General features: G+C 50.8%; 13 protein-coding genes across 13 annotated transcripts; 5 read left to right on the top strand and 8 right to left on the bottom strand. All coding sequences in view use genetic code 12, as the record gives it.

The window, feature by feature from the left end:
- Positions 1–533: 533 nt before the first annotated feature.
- On the bottom strand, positions 534–1,556 carry DIURU_003943 (uncharacterized protein; the record flags this gene model as incomplete). The annotated part of the gene is made up of 1 exon (XM_034156761.1): positions 534–1,556. The coding sequence occupies one exon, from the start codon at positions 1,554–1,556 to the stop codon at positions 534–536; it is 1,023 nt and encodes a 340-aa protein (XP_034011266.1).
- A 219-nt stretch (positions 1,557–1,775) lies between these two features.
- SCH9 (serine/threonine protein kinase) lies at positions 1,776–3,743 on the bottom strand (the record flags this gene model as incomplete). Its single annotated transcript, XM_034156760.1, has 1 exon — positions 1,776–3,743. The coding sequence occupies one exon, from the start codon at positions 3,741–3,743 to the stop codon at positions 1,776–1,778; it is 1,968 nt and encodes a 655-aa protein (XP_034011265.1).
- A 1,301-nt stretch (positions 3,744–5,044) lies between these two features.
- Positions 5,045–5,785, top strand: DIURU_003941 (mitochondrial 54S ribosomal protein bL28m; the record flags this gene model as incomplete). The annotated part of the gene is made up of 1 exon (XM_034156759.1): positions 5,045–5,785. One exon carries the CDS (start codon positions 5,045–5,047, stop codon positions 5,783–5,785), a length of 741 nt encoding a protein of 246 aa, XP_034011264.1.
- A 671-nt stretch (positions 5,786–6,456) lies between these two features.
- RPL39 (60S ribosomal protein eL36) lies at positions 6,457–6,946 on the top strand (the record flags this gene model as incomplete). The annotated part of the gene is made up of 2 exons (XM_034156758.1): positions 6,457–6,469; positions 6,660–6,946. The coding sequence occupies 2 exons, from the start codon at positions 6,457–6,459 to the stop codon at positions 6,944–6,946; spliced, it is 300 nt and encodes a 99-aa protein (XP_034011263.1).
- A 168-nt stretch (positions 6,947–7,114) lies between these two features.
- Positions 7,115–7,804, top strand: DIURU_003939 (uncharacterized protein; the record flags this gene model as incomplete). The annotated part of the gene is made up of 1 exon (XM_034156756.1): positions 7,115–7,804. One exon carries the CDS (start codon positions 7,115–7,117, stop codon positions 7,802–7,804), a length of 690 nt encoding a protein of 229 aa, XP_034011262.1.
- A 675-nt stretch (positions 7,805–8,479) lies between these two features.
- On the bottom strand, positions 8,480–9,409 carry DIURU_003938 (uncharacterized protein; the record flags this gene model as incomplete). Its single annotated transcript, XM_034156755.1, has 1 exon — positions 8,480–9,409. The coding sequence occupies one exon, from the start codon at positions 9,407–9,409 to the stop codon at positions 8,480–8,482; it is 930 nt and encodes a 309-aa protein (XP_034011261.1).
- Positions 9,410–9,476: 67 nt separating this feature from the next.
- DIURU_003937 (uncharacterized protein) lies at positions 9,477–10,586 on the bottom strand (the record flags this gene model as incomplete). Its single annotated transcript, XM_034156754.1, has 1 exon — positions 9,477–10,586. The coding sequence occupies one exon, from the start codon at positions 10,584–10,586 to the stop codon at positions 9,477–9,479; it is 1,110 nt and encodes a 369-aa protein (XP_034011260.1).
- A 238-nt stretch (positions 10,587–10,824) lies between these two features.
- On the bottom strand, positions 10,825–12,603 carry HSP21 (Hsp21p; the record flags this gene model as incomplete). Its single annotated transcript, XM_034156753.1, has 1 exon — positions 10,825–12,603. The coding sequence occupies one exon, from the start codon at positions 12,601–12,603 to the stop codon at positions 10,825–10,827; it is 1,779 nt and encodes a 592-aa protein (XP_034011259.1).
- An 878-nt stretch (positions 12,604–13,481) lies between these two features.
- SNU114 (U5 snRNP GTPase) lies at positions 13,482–16,202 on the bottom strand (the record flags this gene model as incomplete). Its single annotated transcript, XM_034156752.1, has 1 exon — positions 13,482–16,202. The coding sequence occupies one exon, from the start codon at positions 16,200–16,202 to the stop codon at positions 13,482–13,484; it is 2,721 nt and encodes a 906-aa protein (XP_034011258.1).
- A 130-nt stretch (positions 16,203–16,332) lies between these two features.
- Positions 16,333–17,151, top strand: DIURU_003934 (dolichyl-diphosphooligosaccharide-protein glycotransferase; the record flags this gene model as incomplete). The annotated part of the gene is made up of 1 exon (XM_034156751.1): positions 16,333–17,151. The coding sequence occupies one exon, from the start codon at positions 16,333–16,335 to the stop codon at positions 17,149–17,151; it is 819 nt and encodes a 272-aa protein (XP_034011257.1).
- A 41-nt stretch (positions 17,152–17,192) lies between these two features.
- Positions 17,193–17,759, bottom strand: IMP1 (endopeptidase catalytic subunit; the record flags this gene model as incomplete). Its single annotated transcript, XM_034156750.1, has 1 exon — positions 17,193–17,759. One exon carries the CDS (start codon positions 17,757–17,759, stop codon positions 17,193–17,195), a length of 567 nt encoding a protein of 188 aa, XP_034011256.1.
- Positions 17,760–17,918: 159 nt separating this feature from the next.
- DIURU_003932 (40S ribosomal protein uS8) lies at positions 17,919–18,560 on the bottom strand (the record flags this gene model as incomplete). The annotated part of the gene is made up of 2 exons (XM_034156749.1): positions 17,919–18,178; positions 18,428–18,560. The coding sequence occupies 2 exons, from the start codon at positions 18,558–18,560 to the stop codon at positions 17,919–17,921; spliced, it is 393 nt and encodes a 130-aa protein (XP_034011255.1).
- A 363-nt stretch (positions 18,561–18,923) lies between these two features.
- DIURU_003931 (uncharacterized protein) lies at positions 18,924–20,081 on the top strand (the record flags this gene model as incomplete). Its single annotated transcript, XM_034156748.1, has 1 exon — positions 18,924–20,081. One exon carries the CDS (start codon positions 18,924–18,926, stop codon positions 20,079–20,081), a length of 1,158 nt encoding a protein of 385 aa, XP_034011254.1.
- Positions 20,082–20,089: the final 8 nt, after the last annotated feature.

Genomic DNA, 20,089 nt, shown 5'->3' with positions numbered 1-20,089 from the left:
GTGTTGGGGGGTGTTGCTGGGGGTACTGGCGGTGGCACTACCTGAGCTGAGCGAGGGGTTCTGCCAGTGGTTATCGCGTAGACGTTTTTCGGGCGCGGCACTGGCGGACACGACAACGGCGACGATGACTGCCAGAATGAGGGGAAAGAAATGAGAAATAAAGGTGTTTTGAGCATTGAATGAAACAAATATGATTTTTGGTTTAATAAGAGGTACTTTTCTGTTCCATTAATAAGGGGAGAGAGCGTTGTTTTGATGGGCTAGTGGTGAATTTCATGGTGAGAATTATTTATATTGAAAAACCGCGCACGCGCAACTGGATAATGGACCGAGTAGCACGGTGGGCGACACTGCCCAAAGCCGAGGTCATGGTAAATTGAGCGAAACGATTATGGTAAGAATGAAAACCTCGGCCAATCATTGGAAAATTATAATAATACAAAATAAGTCAGAACTGAGTCCACTCAGCCTCGACCATGCCCTTAGGCTGTCTTGCTCAATATAGCTGCCTCCGGACATGGATTTAATGATCGTTAATTCATCGAATTGAGGAAGTCGGCGTCGTCGAAGGCGCCCATGTCGCCGTCGAAGTTGATGAGGTCGCCCATCACCCCCATCTGGTCGATGTTCGAGCTCTGGTTCATCGCCATCAGCGGGGCGCCGCCGTTGCCCATGCTCCCCGAGTTCATGGCGTTGATCGGCTGCTGGGGCATCTGCTGGTTCATCGGCATCTGGTTCATCGGCATCTGGGGCTGCGGCTTGAACATGTCGTCGATGTCGTTGCCGCTATCGCCGAAATTGTTGAATTCGCCGAACATGTCGCCGTTGAACTTCTGGTTTTCAGATTCTTTCTCCTGCAATTTGACGTCCTTGGGGTCGTAGTCGCTGGGGGCCTCGTCGACATCAGTCACGATCTTCGCCAGGTACCGTTTCGGCATGTACTGCGCCACGTACTCGCGGTTGAATTTCAGCTTATACTCACTAAGCACGGTGTCTAGCTGGGCCAGGAGCTCTTCGGGGGAGGTTTCCGCTAATGTGGTAGTTGCGGCGCGCTGGTAGACGTACTGAGGGTCCTCAGTTATCAGGTATTTGTCCTCGGGCACTTCTGCCGCTAATTGAGCAAGCAGCTGTTCCTGGCGCTTCATCTCCTCCAAATCGCCAAAGTAGACGTCTGTGGGCTTCCGGTCCTCGGCCAGCTTCACCTCCGGGGTCGGAAATAGCGGGGGCGCCACCATATCCTGAGTATGGATCCGTTTGGTGGTGATATTCTCAATGAACTCGTGGTTGTTGACAAACCGCAGCAACGCGTCCAGACGGAACATAATCAAGTCGGCATCGTCGTGGGCCGTCGCCTCTTCATTGGTCCGCTGGTGATTGTGAGGGTGGGGCGGCGCAAGGATGCTTTTCACGTACACCGGGTTGGCGTAGACCAGGTGGGAGTACTGTTTAGGGCGGGCGACCTGGGCGACCTGCTGGTGCTGGGGGAGCTGTGACGCCACCTGGTGGCTCAGCGAGCGGTGGGCCTTGCGCCCGCGGGGTCTGCCGGACTGAGCCATATGGGGTAGTTATAGGGTGAGGGGAGGTTGGTGGAGACACTGGCAAACACGCGCGCGCTAGTAGTGGGGATATTGTGCGGCACTGATGTTTGCTGCACGAGTGTTTGCTGCACCGATGTATACACTCAATTTACAGAAATGTCAATTAAAAGAGTCTAAAAACGTGAAAAAGGTAAAGTGTGTGTATCGGTGGGGTGTGTGGTTTCAAAAGGAGTGTCGTCAGAGGTCGAAGCGGCCGTTGACGAACTCGTCCTGGTCGTCAATCTCCATTTCCTCGTCCTCCTCGTCGATCTGGTCGTCGTCGATGACGTCCTCGTCGGGGGGCAAGTTGGGGTTGCCGGGGATAAACAGCCCCGGTCCCCGGAACTGGTTCTGCCGATGCAGCCGCCCGTAGTGGTCTTCGAACGCCAGGTCGTCGACGTAGGTAAAACCTTTGAAGTTGGCCTGGATCCCCGGCAGCAACGGCGTCGTCGCCATTTCCATCTGCTTTTTGAGGATCGCCGTCAGCTCCAGCGTGAACTCGGGGTCGAAGTTCAGGGTGTCGGTTTCCGAGGTCAAGTGGGGCTTAAATGGCGGCGGGATCAGCTTGGTGCGCAACAAGTTCCAGTCGATGTCCTGGAAGAACGGGTGGGCGCGCAACTCGCGGGCGTCGTTGGTGGCGCCGAGGCGGTGCTTGGGGTTGCGGTTCAACAACCCTTTGACGAAGGAACGGCCCTCGGCGCTCAACACCTCCTTGGGGAACCGGATCTTGCCGAAGGCGATATTTTTGTACATTTGCTGGGTGTTGTCGGCGTAAAACGGCAGCCACCCGCAGCACATCTCAAAGATGAGCACCCCCAACAGCCAGAAGTCGACCATCTTGGTGTACCCCAGCTCGTCCAAGAGCACCTCGGGCGCCAAGTACTCGGTGGTGCCGCAGAAGGTGTTGGTGGTGCCGTCGTTGTTGAGGTTGGCTTTCGAAAGGCCAAAGTCGCACAAGGCGATGTGGCCGTTGGCGTCCAAAAGGATGTTTTCCGGCTTCAAGTCGCGGTAGACGATGTCGTTGTCGTGGAGGTGTTCCAACGCGAGCACCAACTCGGCGATGTAGAACTTGGCGCGCTCCTCGGTGAAGCGGCCTTCCTTCTGCAAGTGCCAAAACAACTCGCCCCCGCTCATGTAGTCGGTGACGAGGTACAAGTCCAGCGGCGTCTGGAAGGAGAACTTAAGCCCGACGATGAACGGCAGCGCCGCGGCGCTGGTGCGCACCAAGATGTTGCGCTCGCCGATGGTGTGGGCGATCTCTTTCTTCTTGACAATCACCTTCTTCAGCAACACCTTCATCGCGTAGATGCGCCCGGTGTCGTGCTTGCGCACCTGGAACACCTGGCCAAACGTCCCCTTGCCCAACAACCGCAACATCTCGAAGTCGTCGGGCCCGTAGCTATGTTTGCCGTCCAAGCGGGTGTACTCCCACACCACTTTGATCGCCCCCACCACCTGCTCGCCCATGATCCGCGGCTTGAGCCCGAGCCACTCCTCGTTGGAGCGGCGGTTGGTGATGGTGTGGGGCATGATGCGCACGTGGCCGAGGAAGGCGTCGTCCTTGCCCGCGTCGTATAAGCTGATGTCGAGCTCGGAGTGGGAGCCGACGACGTCAAAGTTGGCCTCGTGGTTCCACAGCGGGTTCGTCGTCTCCCCTAACGACGGCAAGTGCTGCGTCAGCAGCTGGCGCTGGTACATGTGGGGGCGCGACCCGCCCGCCTTCATCAGGATGCCTTTATTCGGGTGTAGCGGCAGCTTGCCGATGGAGCCGGTGGTGTGAGTGACGAATTCTGAGCTCTCGTAAGTGCACACGACGTAGGGCTGGATGGCGCTGATGTCGCGGGCGGCGATGATCGTCACTTTGAGCTTCCCCTTCGGCTGGGACTTGTCCGTCAGCTGGGCGATGGTCTGTCCCGTTTCGTCGGTGGTGATGATGACGGGGTCGTTGCCGTAAGGTTTTAACAGCGTCGCCTGCGATGGCGGCGCAAACGGCGGCGCCTGGTGTTGCGAGGAGGAGAGGGTGTTGAGGAACCCCTGGGAGGTCGTCCCCGGACCCGTGGTCAGCCCGTAGGCCAACAGGTCCTGGGCAATGGCGGTGGTGGCGGGGGCGACGTTGACAAGCCCCTTGGGCATGAACTTGGACCCCTGGGGCGGCGGTGGGCCCATGTCGGCGGCGGGGAGGCTCGCGTCCTTCATCAGCAGTGGTGTCGCCTCTCGTTTGAACTGGCCGAAAAGAAACAGCTTGGCAAACTCACCCGCCATGGAAGGATATTGTTTTTGGCCCGGGAGTTAGTGGTCGCTTTTTTTTGGCGCGGCGGCGCCTGCCGTATGATCACGGCCACGGGCCCTCCGATCGCCACTGATCGCGAGAGGAGCGGGTGGAAGGAAATAGCTAGGTAGTGGGTGATTAGTTTTGTTTTGTGAGAGCTACTAGGGTTTGTTATATTACTGGTATTGGCGCTAGGGCGCTGTGGCGGTGGGGCGATGGCGGGTCGGACGTTATGGCTGCTCATTGTGCCTGATGTGCCAGACAATATCCCTGGGAGCGATAACACCCCGATAATGGCCGGCGGGGCTCGCAACTGAAAAAACGCTGCCAGAGAAAAAATTGGCTACCCTATGATATCATAGCGTAGCCAGCGATGATAGCGATGAGACAGTTTCGGTAATTGGACTATCTCAGCTATAATCTCTGCGGCGATAGAATAGAATATCGTCTAGGAGTATGAGCTGTTGAGTCAGTGGCAGTAGCTTTATAGTTCTAGCTTTATTTGGTTTTGATTCTGGCTTTGCTTTGCGTTGGTTTGCTGGCTACCGCTTGCCAACGTGGGATGTATCCCCCCCTTATTTTACCCGTCGGCAATGGTTGTGGCTGCGACACACTAGGCCCATGTGAGAAGAGCAAACTTCCGTGAGATAAATATTTGGGGAATGAGAAGGTAAATTCAGCCAGTAGATGTAGGCATAAATACGCCTCATAGTGTATAGCGGGTGGCCGGCATCTCCAGCTGCATGGCGGGCTTATAAGCCGCAGCTGGCCAGTAACGGGTCCGATACCCTTGTGTCCTAAAGACAATGGAGTGTGTGTGTGGATCACGTGAACACATTGATTCTGTATCGACCCGTAGGTATAGGCAACACTTGATTCGGTCGTCATTATCCAATTTTTTGAAAATGTAAATTTTTCTAAGAGTTGAGACTAACTTTCTCAACTAACATCAACTGCTGAGAATGAGCGACTTGTAAATCACCATACTAGAACTTCTAAAATACACAGATACTCATTGTTACCCATCTCTTGATTCCAATTCTATACACTGACTAAATCATCAATAGACTAATTCATTCAGTTCTACGTTAAATTGCCACTTAACCCTTAAACTATATTAGATCCGGTTCATATTCTCTCTCTGGTTGGCCTTTGGGCCTTGTCGCATTAACCAGTGCGAGTGCCAAATTTTTCACCGATGATTGGCACCGGCATGATTGGGGTGCGGTGGATGAGCCTGCTGGCGGCGTTGATGGCCCGCAATACCAACGACAAGTACTACAAGATCCTCAAGCAGGCGAAGCCCGTGTTTGACACTACCCACTTCCGCGAGGGCGACGTGATCCCGCAACAAGTGAAGATCCCCCTCCAGCCGGCGGCGTACCCGGATTACCACTACGAAACCCAGTTTTTCAAGCGCCAGAACCGCGGGTTATACGGCGGCCGCCAGCGGAAGCGGTCGAAGACGTGTTCCGAGGCGGGGAACAAGAACTTGAGGGTGCACTTGCCCAACATCCACAAGGCGACGTTGTGGCTGCTGACGCTTGAGCAGAAGATCAAGACCCGTGTCTCGACCAAGGTGTTGAAGACGGTCGACCGCGAGGGCGGCTTGGACAACTATTTGACCAAGGACAAGCCCGCCCGGGTCAAGACGCTCGGGGCGCTCGGGTGGAAGTTGCGCTACGACGTGATGAAGGCGCAGGAGCTTAAGCTGGCGCAGGCGGCGAACCCCGAAGTCAAGTTCATTGCCGACGACGGCCTGTTGGTGCTCAAGAACAAGAAGTACTTGCTCAACGTGTTGTTCTACCAGTTGCGCCGCCAGCTGTACACTGGCTTGACCCGCTCCGAGTTCAACAAGAACTACAAGCACATCCCCGAGTCGGACGTGTTGCAGAAGTTGCGGGAAGCCGGCGCCGACCTCCGCAACATCGTCGCCTGATCCGTCATATTACGTGTAAATAGAGAGGACTCCACGACGCGAAAGCAAAGTGGAACCACGCCCAAAATATCATAATGACCATGACCAATTGATAGCTAATTATCGCCATGTTGGTAGTTTCTCTACTGCTTAGTCTCTATCCATTATCATCCATCTGTACTCACTATTATCTATTAGGCTATGGCTATGGCCGTAAAGAGGGAGTAAAGCCTATCTGGTGAGGTAATGCGTCTACCAATGAAATCTTTAATTCTTAAATTAGTTGAGTACTGCTTTTGAAGACTTATAGTCCTCTCAAAACATCCCATGCTATCGATATGTGTGATTCACACTCTATGGGGTTTGGTCAGCCCTACGGCTAGTGATTCGCAGAGTGTAACGCGGGGAGCCAATTGATGGAATATACGTAATTATGGCTTGAACACAAACAGCACTAAATGCAACTACTCGTTAATGTTATACGATGTTAATGATGAGGTCTAAACCATTGAATGATAACGATAGCCCTTCCTTGTCAGAGTTTAGTTGTTAGTGGTATCCACGTGACTTAGGGTTGGCGACCCTGATGCTTATTCGCCATAGTGGAGTCGCGCTCGATTACATAATCAGGCTCGCTCAGGGAAAAATTTGAGCATCAGTGGAAAATTCTTTCCTCAAGACATTGATTAAACATGGCTAAGTCTGGTATGTCAACCCTCTCCCAGGACACATCGCGTCCACTTGAACCCGAGTTGTTTCCCTGATCCCAATGTGACGTTCCGTTTCAGAACTGCAGAACCTCTGAAACAGAGTGCTTTCGTTTGACTCAAAGTCACATTGGCCAGGCGTCTTCGTCATCGGAATATATCCTCCAAACAAATCACTAACAAACTAGGTATTGCTGTTGGTCTCAACAAGGGTCACAAGACTACCGCTAAGGAAGTCGCCCCCAAGATCTCGTACAGAAAGGGTGCCCTCACCAAGAGAACCGAGTTCGTCAGATCGATCGTGTCGGAAGTCGCCGGGTTGGCTCCTTACGAAAGAAGATTGATCGAATTGATCAGAAACGCCGGTGAAAAGAGAGCCAAGAAGTTGGCCAAGAAGAGATTGGGTACCCACAAGAGAGCCTTGAAGAAGGTTGAAGAGATGAACGGTGTCATCGCTGCTTCCAGAAAGCACTAAGCATTTTATATATAATGTGTAATATACAAGGTTCAGGAAGAAATGTAAAACACACACACACTTTTGATGTTTCACCCTGATGATGTGAGATCGTCACCCTTAGGTTTCTATTTGAATCGTGTGGCGCGCACCAAGTCTAGTACCGTCCTGTTCGTGTGGACCCCTCCAATGTTTGCCAGAATACGCGTCATTACCAAGAGATACGCCTCCCAGCGACCGCCGCTGTACTTCACCAACCCCAGCAATCCTCCCCATACCTATGGCGAGCCAATGCCGCCGCCGCTGCCGGCTCCATCGGGGTTTGAAGCTAGCTACCAGTACCCCGCCGCCGACGCCAATCGCGCCACCTACGGGTCCAATACTCAAGAAAATAGCCACAATAACAACCACAAACAAGGCGAATCGATGCTTACGGGGATCGCCAACGCGTTGGCAACACTGGCGTTGGTATACTTCGCCTTGGACAACTACCTGAACCGCATCAAACTTGAAAAGGCGAACGAAGAACTCGTCACCATCAACCTCAAAACACTCCAGCTACAAGAGGCAAACCACCAGGCTGCCCGCAAGAAACGTGACATGAATACCCTTCAAGAACGGAAAGATAGAGCTAAGAGAGACATGAAGATGGCATTGCATATTGCTCTTCTCACCAAGCAATTGGAGGAGGCAAACATCCCCCCAGCCAAGATCGACGACGTCATTCGTGAGTACGAGCAGTCGGTGAAGATCGACAATAGCATACGCAACATCCTGAGCCAGTCGTTGTGGCTCGACGACAACTCCGAGCTCAAGCCATACTTGCCTAACGTCCACGAATACGATAAAAAACTGGGAGAAAAGCGAGTGGTCGACTAACCACCACCATTACAATTATCAGAATCATTCTCTTGCACCATTTTTTTGCACAATTCAATATACCTTCAAAATTCGCCATCTGCCAAAGGTAGTGCAGTTACCCGCCCTTTGACGATCGCCACTATAAAAAGAGCGCGACCGCCATCGGAGAAATCTTCATACAATGTCTTTTTAAGTAGGCGCCCATTAGAGTCACGGTTTGTATGACTTCCTCCACATACATACTGCATCACCCTGTGATCGTTCGTGCTCGGGCAAGCCTTAGATCAAAATTGTTTCTCCGGCCTGTACGTCGTACTACGCCCATAGCCTAGTATCGCGGTTCGAAACAGACATTCTTTGTCGCTAGCGTTTATTCGTAGAGATAAGCTCCGCATCTATTTGGCCGAGCTCCCGCTGCTTAAGCTTAAGCTGGAGCTTCTCGATCTTGGGACAGCAGGTGGTCTGGTCGGTGCCGTTCTCCTCGTAAAACGTCTTGCAGCACAAGTACAACGCGTCGATCACCTTGGAGCACTTGCTTTCATTGTAGCCGTTCTTCTCAAGGCAGCGTTGGATGGCACACGCTTGGGGCAAGCACGGGTCCGACGGCATCGGTGTGTGTATATAGAAAATTGCGCGGGGCGACGAGTATATAGCCGATTACTCGTAAATGCGTCGATTGAGAAAATTATATAATTACACCATCAGTTTGTCAAGGTCGGCGTGATAGTCATCCTCCTCAAGCTCACTGGGCTCGTAGATGACCAAGGGGACAAACTCGTTGCGGGTATTTCGTTGCTCGGCCTTAGCCTTGTATACGTAGAACAGCGTGCACCCAGAGAACACTGACACCAAGATGGCGATGATCCCCCACCGGGACAAGTGCCACCGCAAACTTTCGATCTCTGATCGCATGGCCGAGTTAAGCTCGGTGGTGATTTTGTGGTTGGTCTCCTGGATCTTCAAATGTATTCGTTTAGTAGAGAGCGTGTTCTCCAGTTTCTGTTCGGATATCGCCACCTGGTTATCGTTTTTCATCTGGATGAAGTCTGATGAGAGTTCATCAGATATGGTACGCAAGTCACGTTCCAATACACTGGTGGTGTTGATTGACTCGGCGATGTGGTTTTCTCGGGACCGAGTGATATCAACTCGGATTTCTTGCTGAGCACTCTCAAAGAGGTACCGCTCGTTTTCAAGCTCGTATCTATGGGCATACTGCTCAAGCACTTTCGACATCTTGTGGTTAAGTTGTCCACATATCATGTGGATAATGTCATCCGACTGCTCACTAGTGAACCCGGCTGAGCGAAGTTCCTTGTACACCTGGTACGTATCCATATAGGGCTCGTTATCGTAGAACATGGGATCCAGCACGTCTTCATCCTCGGCAGGCTTGGCAAGTATCTGTTCGGGGTTGACATTGAGTTCCGTCTGGATAAATGAGTTGAGTGGGGACAGCAGACTAGCAACTTTGGCCTTATCCTGGCTGGTGCCCTTACCCTTCAGTGGTTCGCTCGACGCTGATAGTATCGACTTGCTGGCAAAGTGGCGGATGGAGCGAACGTCCAGGGAGCCGACGATCCGGCTGGTACCCCAAAGCACGCCCAAACTCCTCTTAAACATGATGGAATGTAATACGTGTGACGGCCCTTCAAAATCTCAATTTCGCGCATATGTACCAAAATGGTAATCACAAGCGACCCCTCCCGCCACCGTTCATGTGGAAGAGAAGAATGGCTTTGACCACACTACCAAAGGAAAAATCTACACAATTACTGATGGTGACGTCGTGGTCGCCATACTCGGCGCAGCTGGAGTAGCCAAATAACTTGGTTTCCGGGCTCATTATCATGATAAGCTCCGATGGTTTGAGGGTGTCATGGTCGGAATTTTCATCGACAAACTTGACGATAAATTCTTTTGAAGGCTTAACATCGACCAATCCAATCATCGGATACTGGGCTGAAACGTCATGCTGTTCCCCGTCGATATCGACAACAATTTTGGGGACCAAGCGGCTGAGATCTTGCATCTCGAACGAGTCGCAAAAGCAAATCATTTGGGATAAGCCGATAAGTACGGCTTCTTTGATTTCATCGACTGATTTTCCAAGGGTACCAGTCCGTTCATAGATTACCAATTCTGTTACGGAGGAGTTCAAGCACATCCACGTCACCAACTTACCCACATGGCGAAGATACTTGACAGTCTCGACATTCCGCCTTTTATCAAATTCTTCCTTGTACATAACATGCAACTGCTCTGCTTCTTCAAGTTCTTCTTTTGAAGGTTCAACATATCTTTTATCAGCGTCAAGGTATGGCTTAGGTGAATCAGCTGGCTTTTTCAAGTCAACCATGGGATACTCAAAGACACAAGCGACCGAGCTTGCATTGAGTTGAGGCATGACGTATTGAAGGTTTTTGAGTCCTCTAGGGTCTTTCTTCGCTGCATAAATCTTGTGAATGTTGCGTGGAATGACCCAAATGTAGTTGACATAATAACCGAGTATGTTATTGAGCCAGGCAAAGACACCACTTTTCGTTGGCTGTCTAGCACAACAGCTGACGTCGTCATTAGACATCCAGAGGATAGCGTTAAAATAAAATTCAACATTGCTCCAGAATTTGTTCCATTGATGGGCCAAAAACACAAACGGAGTTATAAGCGCCAACACAAGCCGCATCATGTGTGCCTTCAAAATCGAGATGGTAAACACGGGTTCATCCAGATCCAAGTCTAGCACTTTAAACATATCAATCAACGTGTAGTTAATATACTTTTGCTCGTGATTAAACATTATCTGTGAAATTTGATAGAATTGATCACTATAGTAAATTTATACCATGGCGCGGGTACGCGTCTGCTATTTATGCGCTCTGCAGTGTGTTTGAAACATGGGGTGTGCTTATCAATCGGTGAAACGCTTGTTGAGACTACAAAGTGTTTGTTTATCGTTAGTGGTCGTTCATTAAATTCGTCATAGTTATATCGTATCCTATTAATAACTCAAAATGCAATGTCCAGAAGCAAATGAATTAAGCATCAGTCATCTCGACGTCCTCGATAGCCTTAGCTTCGATGGCAATGGGGACATAGTTCACCTCCTTCAAGTAGTCAACGCCGGTGTGGGGGACGGTGATCACCAACTCGTCGTTGGTGAACTTGGCGGTGATGTCTTCAAACGCCACCAACTTGTCGAAGCGGAAGTGCTTTTCAAAGCTGATTTCCTGGGTCTCGAAGTCCTTGGTGAGGTATTGGGCGTCTTCCATGATCTCTTCATCGTCAATGTCGCAGGTGACGTCAGCAACGGCACCGGAGTCAACAAACTCTTCGTCTTCGTCTTCGTCGTCTTCTTCAACCTTGTCTTGGGCTTCTTCTTCAAGTTTCTTACCGGCAGAAGCAAGGGCATCAGCAACGATTTCAGCAACGACTTCCTTAATGGCTTCTTCACCTTCTTCGCCGTCTTCGACTTCGTCTCCCAGATCCGACAGCGAGTCGGAGTCAGAGTCGGAGTCAGAGTCCGACGACAGCGAGCTCGACAGCGAGTCCAGGTCGGAGTCCAGGTCCAGCGAGTCCAGGTCGGACGACGAGTCCAGCTCAGAGTCCAGGGAGCTGGTTTCCGAGTCGGATTCTTCAGCCACAGTCACCACCGCTTCGACGGGTTCGCCTTCTTCGTCGTCTTCGTCGTCATCTTCGTCATCGTTTTCCGAGTCTTCAATGCCAAAGTCAAACTTGCCCTTGACAATCAACTCGTTTTCGGCCTTATTAAAGTCGAGGCGCAATTCTTCAGTGACAAGCGAGTCCAAGCGGATGTTGATCTTGTAGTGGTCGTCGTGTTCTTCAACTTCAAAGTCCTTCGACTGCTCCAAGTCCTTGCTCAAGTCCACGACACGGTATTCATCATCGGAGTCTTCGGCGACAAGGAAGCCGTCAGAGTCGTAGTCGTCATCGCCATCGTCCAGTTCGTCGTAAGGCAATTCGCGTTCGTAGATGGTGACGCCTTCGGCGTCGGAGTCGGAGTCGACGTCGATGTCGGAGTCAGAGTCCGACGACGACGACGAGTCGGATTCAGAGTCGCTCGAGTCAACAGTAACAAACACAACTTGATCGTCTTCGTCTTCTTCAGAAGACAGCTCGGAGTCGTCGTCAAGGGTGTGGCAAAGGGCAAGCTGGTCCTCAACGTCGATGTCCAGGTCCAGCGAGTCGTCATCTTCATCATCGTCATCATCTTCGGAGTCGGAGGCAGCGTCCAAAATCTTCAGCAACACTTTCAATTGGGTGGGGTCGTCGAGGTCGAGGTATTCCACGAGCTCTTCGTCGGAGTCCAAGCCAAAATCTTCTTCTTCTTCTTCGTCATCCTCGCTCAGCGATTCAGCTTGCGAGTCGTACAAAGCCACAAGGTCGTCGTTCAAGTCAACAAGACGGCCCTCGTGCTCAAGAATGCGCAAAATGTCTTCTTCGTCAAGGTCGTCGATTTCCAGTTCGTTCAATTCCACGTCACCTTCGGAGAGGTCGTCGTACACCATGATGTCCCGAGAGCTGTCGAAGTCATCGTCGTCGGAGTCCGAGTCAGAATCAGATGCCGACGACGACGACACGTCGTAGTCGTAGCGAACGTCGTCGTCGCTGGTGTTACTTTCAGACTCGGAGTTATCAGTGGGTTCTTCGACGTACACTAATTCTTCAGGTTGCTGGTGGTAGTACTTGCGGTACCGCCGGGGGCCACCACGGTGGTGGTGGTCATGATGAGGGGCTCGGCGGTCCCGGTGAGTTCTGAGATGCTTGGAGGCGTATTTGTGGTTTCTGAACAGCATCTGCAAAAAAAATTGATGGTGAGAACCCCGTTCGTGAGCGAGTATTTATAATATTGAATTCGCAAGCCATCTCTTGAGATGAGCTTCGGGCCAGTGCAGGATGCATCATGTCGCAGTGCGGGCTCGTAACGATAAGGAAGCCAGTGGAAATAGGAGGAAGATGCATCAACGGTGCAGACGCTGCTGCCCAATTAGGAGAGGGGACGCAGACGTAGAGTACATGAAGAAAGAATGGTAAAGAAGTTTTTTTCAGAAAGAAAAAAAAATTTGCGCCGAACTCAACATCGCTAGGGCTAGATTTGCGATATGCAGTACCGCCACCTCAGACAAAATTTTCTCTATGACAGGGCGTGCCCTGATCAATTTCGCTGGGTATATAAGAGATGGGAACGCCGCACAAAGAGTTTTTTCTTCTTTAAATCTCTTTGCCTTTTGGCTTAGATCAAGTGTAGTATCTGTTCTTTTCAGTGTAACAGCTGAAACATCACCATGTGTGATAACATTTACAACTTTTTGGATCTATCGGATGAAGGAGCCTATGGGCTTGCTCATACCCTTCATCCACTGTGTCGCTGCCATTGCACTAACGGCTTCTGACGCAAATTTTCGGCATCGCCAGAGAGCCCTCTGACGATGAAGAAAATTTAAGTTACCGCCATAAAGCTAACAACCACCGTAACAACCGTTTTAAGCCACACCGTTAACTCAATCATGAAGAATCGAACTAGCGTCACGTCATTTACAAAATATCCGTTTAGTATGGGATTTGGCGGTTTATTTGAAATTGTCGAGATTACAGAAAAACTTGCAAGAAAGCTCGATAGTTCGAACTTACCAATAATTGGCAGTTGAACGTATTAAAAATGTATTAAATTAAATTAAAGTAAGAGGCCATTGTCCTGAAGATGTTCGTAGACTTCAGGTTCTATATACTTATGGTAGCTGGGGGCATCATTGAGCCCCTTACGAGCTCTTGTCTTCATCACAAAATCTCTAGCCAAAGCATCACCAGTAGCCGGCAGTAACGGTTCCACGTGGACATCAGCATCTAAGGGATCACCGGGAACTACCAGCCACTCGGAAAACGAGAGATAGCACATCGCCTGCCCCTGAGTACGAACTCTAATGTCAGTCTCAAGACCCACAGAGTCGATGACGGGGACATACCCCAACATTCTATGCAACGGAGATCCGGGTATCTCTTCAGAGAAAGTAATTTCGCCCCGTCGGGCCATCACAAGCTTCTTGATGCTTCCGTATAACGCGTGACTGTTGCCAGCAACTCCCGAGTAGACAATGTCGATACGGTAGATTGGTTCCATAAGCCGGGGCGACGCCGTCATAAACCCAGCACAGCATGCCTTTCTTACGAGTGGGACAATGGTACTGGTACTGCGGTAGATCTCTTTATCCAGAAGGGTAGCGTCGACTATGCGGAAGTGAGTGTTTCTTATCGGCTCATCGCAGAGGGGTCCTTCAGACACACACCATTGGAACCCCATGGTTACCGAGTCCTTAACGGAGTAGAGTAATGCCTTATCAGTCTCGCCTTCCAAAGTATCATCTGTCAAAAGGGAAGGGAGTTGATTATCACGAGGACCAAAGCACCAAAGCGACCGTGCTGCCAAGGCGTCCCAACCGTATTCTTTTCTAAGGATTTTGGCGGTGGTTTTCACCGGTTGATTTGGCTTCAATTCGAACCTGCCTTCAGCGATAGCGCGCGAGAGCTTTTTGTCCTGGAGGGGCTCGGCCATTACCGTGAACAGGTTTTGTTTTGAGGTAGTCTCTATCTTAGCCACTGAGAGGGCCTCCACCGTTTCCGAAAAGCGAGCCAGCGGAATGGTCACTCGCAATTGGATATCATTATCAGCGCCTCTGATTCGACTAAGAAGACAGTCCAAGTATAACTCACCGGTAGCGAAAATCGTGTGCTCTCCCAGAAGCTCTACTTTCACTTCAGCAGCAAGAAACTCACGCAGCACCCAGCGGACGCGTTCCGTCATTTTGGGAAGGTCGGCAGAGTCCATCGGCTCAATGGCCACTTTAAGAACCAGGGAAAGCCAGAAGTTAGGTGGTTTAGGAAACATCTCTGGTTGCGAGGGGAACTGTTCGCAAATGTAACCCGAGCTGACGATGGTGGCATCAATGCCTTCAATAAGCACAATGCTTCCCTCGGGAGCCTCATCTAAGGAGATACTGTAAGGACCGCACCCGAGACTTACTTGTTTGATAGTCTCCGTCCGCGAGTTCTCCTTATTAACTTCACCAGCAATCACAGTGACCCGTTGTCGCTTAGATACCGAGCGTTGTAGTTTAACTAACGCGAGGTGTTTTTCGTCAGTATACCGAACAAGGCGAAGCACTTTGCCAAGCACTGTGGAATCCTCAACTTTATGAGACGACGGTGGAGTTTGTCGCAGCAACACATCGATATATGACTGAGTGCCGATGAAAATCTCTCGCAAAATATCCCGCAATAAATGAGCAGGGTCTTTCTCATATGTGGACTTGGGGAAAGAGATGTTAAACTCATCCCAAAGCAATTTAGGCAACGCTTTATCGCCTTGGTTATGGACAAGGGTATGAGTGAACACCTTATACAACGGGTTAAGGATGAACGCAGTGAACGCCAGAACCGAACCAGCCGTCTTTTTCGCGCTGACCTCGCCATCCTTATACCAATAACCCTGAGCTAGACACCGTCGTAAGCCACCAACATCTGGCTGTGTTTGTGATAGTTGGCGGACATAACTGGCAATGGAGAACATAAACCCAAACTTAGCACTGCTAAACACCACGTCGTCCATGGTTACGGCGTATTTCAGCTCCTGATTGTATTCGTTAGTGGCAACGTAGCTTTGTATTTCGTCAATGACATACCGTAATTTGCTATAACAGTCGTCTGGTGATAGCCGCAAGTCGAGGATGATGCGGTCCATCTTTGTAATGATCACCGATAACGGAAGCTTATTTTTCAAGGCGTTATCGATAAGCACCTTATCGTAGGGTCCAAGGCCTTCTACGGCATCAATAGCAATTGTCACACAACAGTCACCGGCGTATAACGCTTCGACATCAGCGTAGAAGTCAGGGTGACCGGGAGTATCGAGGATAGTCACCACGTACGACTGATCATCCAAATTGGGAAGTAATACGGTGACCGGGTACGTACTAAGCGTCATCTGTCGTTGTCTTTCCAACTGAGTAAGATGAGTGAAACCACTGATTTTCTCATCAGGATGGGCTTGTTGCACCAACATGTCCACCACCAGTGTTTTGCCACACCCCATCAGCCCCACTACCATCACGTTCCTCTGGCGGTCAGGTAGTGATGTCATCGTCTGTACCATATACTCTTTAGAGTAGGCAGTAGCCAAGGAATTCAGGGCATCAACCACTAATTGGCGAGCCGTTTTGGGACGTATAACTGGTTCAAGGTGGTCAGCGACGGTGGTCTGGGGCGTAGCCACAATTACATTGGGTTGATGAGCCACTAACGCATCCGACACTAACGCTGGAGATGCCTCAGTATCCAGGTAGTCTGATTGGGAATCGCCCCCGATGAGGTTCCCGAACTCATCGTACTCCTCATCACTCATAGCCGTTTGGGTTACCTCTGCGCAATCGTCTATGCTTACAAGGTAGTGTCTGTGACATAATCTCTGACTAACACAGCTGGTGCGAACGATGAAAATCGACACGTCCGAGTATCAGTTGACATAGCCTGGAATGAAGTTCGTCACCTTATGGACCGTGTTGGCCGTCGCCTGGGCCTACACGATAAAGCTGGGTTCTCTCCTGGTCAACGATAAGAAGATTGCCATTGGCGAAGTCAATACTCTCCAGATCCAGTCGTTGCCGGTACTGGCTCCCCAGGACGTGATCGCCGTGGAATTGAACCTTAAGAAAACTACTGACGAACCGCAGCAGCTCGTGATCCAGTTTGCCAGCGCTGTTAAGCCGGAATACCTGATCCAGAAAGTGCCCAAGTTCACCGACGGCTCCAAGGTGTCGTTGTCGTTGACCGCGAAGGCGTTGCCCGAAGCGCTTAAATCCGGCCCCATTGCCGTCAAATTCATCATTGCCCTGCTGTCAGACCGTCTCGTGAAGCTCTTAGGCCAATTGGAGCCGCTGACAGAAATCTCCGAAGCGGTGAAACTTATCCAACAGGATGACCGTTTAGGCGCCAAACCCGAGATTTTCCACCAATTCCGATCGAACCCGGAAACGGTGAATCCGGCGATCCCCATCGTGTTCCTCGGGGTGGCGTTTGTGTTATTCGTGGCGTTGCTTATTGGCTGGTACGGGGTCGTTGGTCTCGATGCCATCTTTTACCAATTCCGTTTCATCACCAAGATCCAGCTTCTCTATAACGCGTCGTTTTTGACCACCCTCGGTGTGTTCCAAGTAATCATCGCCCGCTACTACTTGGGCGAGCTGATCTTCGCCACTGTGAAATGGGCGCTTGTCGTCGCTGTACCGGCGGTGTTCCTCGGGAGCAAAGTGTTGCGGTTTCTCAAGGCCACCCAGGCGGCGGGGAGAGCGTAAACTCGTTTCGTTATGGCATTAAACTGTCTATCTACATAACATCAATCATCGACAAAGGTATTGCTGATCTTGCGGTAATTCAACCACTTGAACCCGAAGATCCCCAGAAGACTGTGGAGACTATCTCCCACCAGAGTAGCACCCACGATCTTGCCCGTAATTAGACCCATCGGCACCACTCCGTACGACCGAGAATCAAGACTAAGCGCTAAGTTGTCCCCCGTAGCCCACACGTGACCTTCAGGCACGACAATGTATTTGTTATAGCCATCGTGGCTAATGACACTGGCGGGAGAATTGGAGAGCTCCAGACTCAGCAGCGGGTCCACCAACACCACGTCGCCGGGCATCCCCGTGATCCGCTTGCACACGCGGTGGAGAGGGTCCAGCGGCTTCATCGCCACGATGCAGTCGCCCATGTCGAGCCCCCGCCCCAAGCGGTACCGCTTGTTGGTGGCGACGTAGTCGTGCTGCTGCTGGAGGGTGGGGAGCATCAGCTCTCCCCTAGTCTCGGAAAACTCAAACACGTACTCCTGTATCAAGTGGCCGAGACACCCACATCGAACCGCCCAAGACACCACCTGGCCCACGAACCTCACGTGTTCCATCAGCTGTAATATGAAATGGTGAAGGCGCGAGACGGTGGTTGGATGACGGTGCGCGTTAATTTTCACTATCACCACCACTAATAATTGATGATCATTACAGAAATTCATTACAGAATTATTCCATTAAAACCGATACATAAAACCTTACAAACTAATTACCTAGTAAACGAAACCCAAAATCTTACCCGAGACGTGCTTTCTTCTCGCCTCTTCGTGGTCCATGATCCCGGCAGAAGTGGTCAAGATGACATAACCGAATTGACGGGCAGGCAACAAGTTGTCGGTCCATCTTTCGATGTCGCCGATCTTGACGTTGAATCTGGGGGAGATGACACCACACTTGTTCAATCTGCCGTTCAACTGAACGACAATCTTGCCCGATCTGTGGTCGTCGATGTATTCGAACTCGCCGATGTAGCCTATGATGTGTTAGTAATTCTGTAATCAAAAGTCATGAAATGTCCCTGACGGAAGATTTGTCCAGGAACGTTAAACGGACCCAAACGTAATTAAAAAAAATTTGTCTGGCTCCGTGTAAGATACATTTCCCGTGTTGATTTTCCGAATACTTAAAAGACAGAACGGGACTGAGATCCGATCATTCCATCCAGTTATCAATTCGGGGGCGTCAGGGACAAACGAATCTTTCTGAAACAAGCGTTACTTACCGTGCTTTTGCATCACCGTCAAGAACTTGATGATCACCTTCGACGAGGGTCTGATCATCACTTGTCTCTTGCCGGTCTTTTCGGCGTTGTTGATAGCATTCAAGGCGTCAGCCAAAACGGAAGTTCTAGTCATCTAGACAGTTAGTATCACACGACCGCTGATGAGTGTCCACTTTTTTCATTATTGTGGATTCAAGAGCAGTATACCGGCCAAAGGTATCACACCCCACAAACGTCAGTTGTTGCGAGTGAAAGCATTAGCGCTATCGCCGACAGCATCTGCAGTCGATGGCCTGTGTGATTCTTTGACCGATCTTCACCTCAAGTTTCTTCAGGGGAAAACATACTTTTCACTGGTATCAAAGAGGGTAGTTGAAAATTTTTTTTCTCTGTTCATCGAGGCGGCGGTTTTACAAATGCGCACGCACTATATACAGGTCACACATTTTGGACCCTAAACAAACTAAACTAACCCTGACCCAAGGGAATTCTCCTCATGGCGAAGCATGGCATAACCGACGATTTCTTCAGTCTTGCTGGCTCAAAGAAGACCAAGAAGAAAAAGAGAGACAAGCGCAAGCTGGAGAAGCTCGGTTCCGGTCCCAGCGACTTGTCGGCGTCAGCGTCTCCAAGCGTTCTGTTCTCTAAGGATCCAAGTGATCTTAAAGAAATTGACGCTATCCACGATGAACAACCTGACATATCGATTTTTACCAGCTCGTCGCCATCGACGGTGACCCCAAAGGCAGCGTTAACGGAGACAGACCCTATAAGTGATGATGTTGCCAATGATACCGACGCGGATGATCTCGAGGTCATGACGGTGCCTCCCGAGCTGTTTTCGTCACAATTGCTTGGCTCGAAGCTGTCGGTTGCTAGCTCCACTGTGAGTAAACCTGGGGTGGAACTAACGTCATTTGCCACCTCATTCACCACGTCCCTCACTAAGCCGCCCGCCGTCACCAACGAATATGAGACTCGACGCTATCAGCTAGTCATCCATTCCAAGCTCCCCGTGATTGCGGGCACCAACGATAAGATCACAGTCATCTGCCGGGGGCTCAAGTCGTTCTCCAAAGTAATTAGCGCCGCCCTTACCCAGTTCAAAAAACGATACGCCGCCGACCCACAAGTGGCATCAGCATACAACGAGGAAGACACCTGCTTAGTGTGGAAGGAAGGGCTCACGGTGATTAATCTGGGGTGGTCTCCCAGCTATTTGCGCATCCCCCACACCGGGGGCGACAAGGACGACACCGAGGTGGTGTTCCTATTGATCCCCAAACTGCATGAACACGACTACGAAACATTCTACCCTGACTTCGGCTACACCAACCCCGATGACGTCAACGGCAAAGACGATGTGTTAAATGTCGAACTTGACGAGGCAAACGACGACACCGCCCCCGCGGCTACTGCTACTGCTGACCTGAGCATGCTCCTTGGTCTCAAAGGCGCAGATAACAAACGTATCGACGTCCACGCCACTGCCGAAACGCCCATCCGCCAGTTGCTTCAGGAATACCTCAAAGCCAAGAAGCTCGATCCTACCACTAAGGCCACCTTAATCTTTGACGATGAGCCGTTGAGCTTAAACGACACCGTCGGCGACACCGAGTTGGAGGACGAGTTCGAAATTCAAGTGATGTTGTAATGATTTAT

Source organism: Diutina rugosa, assembly GCF_008704595.1.
Source record: "Diutina rugosa strain CBS 613 chromosome Unknown scaffold27_size161568, whole genome shotgun sequence".
Lineage (NCBI taxonomy): Eukaryota > Fungi > Ascomycota > Pichiomycetes > Serinales > Debaryomycetaceae > Diutina > Diutina rugosa.
This window is presented reverse-complemented; position numbering and strand designations above follow the sequence as displayed.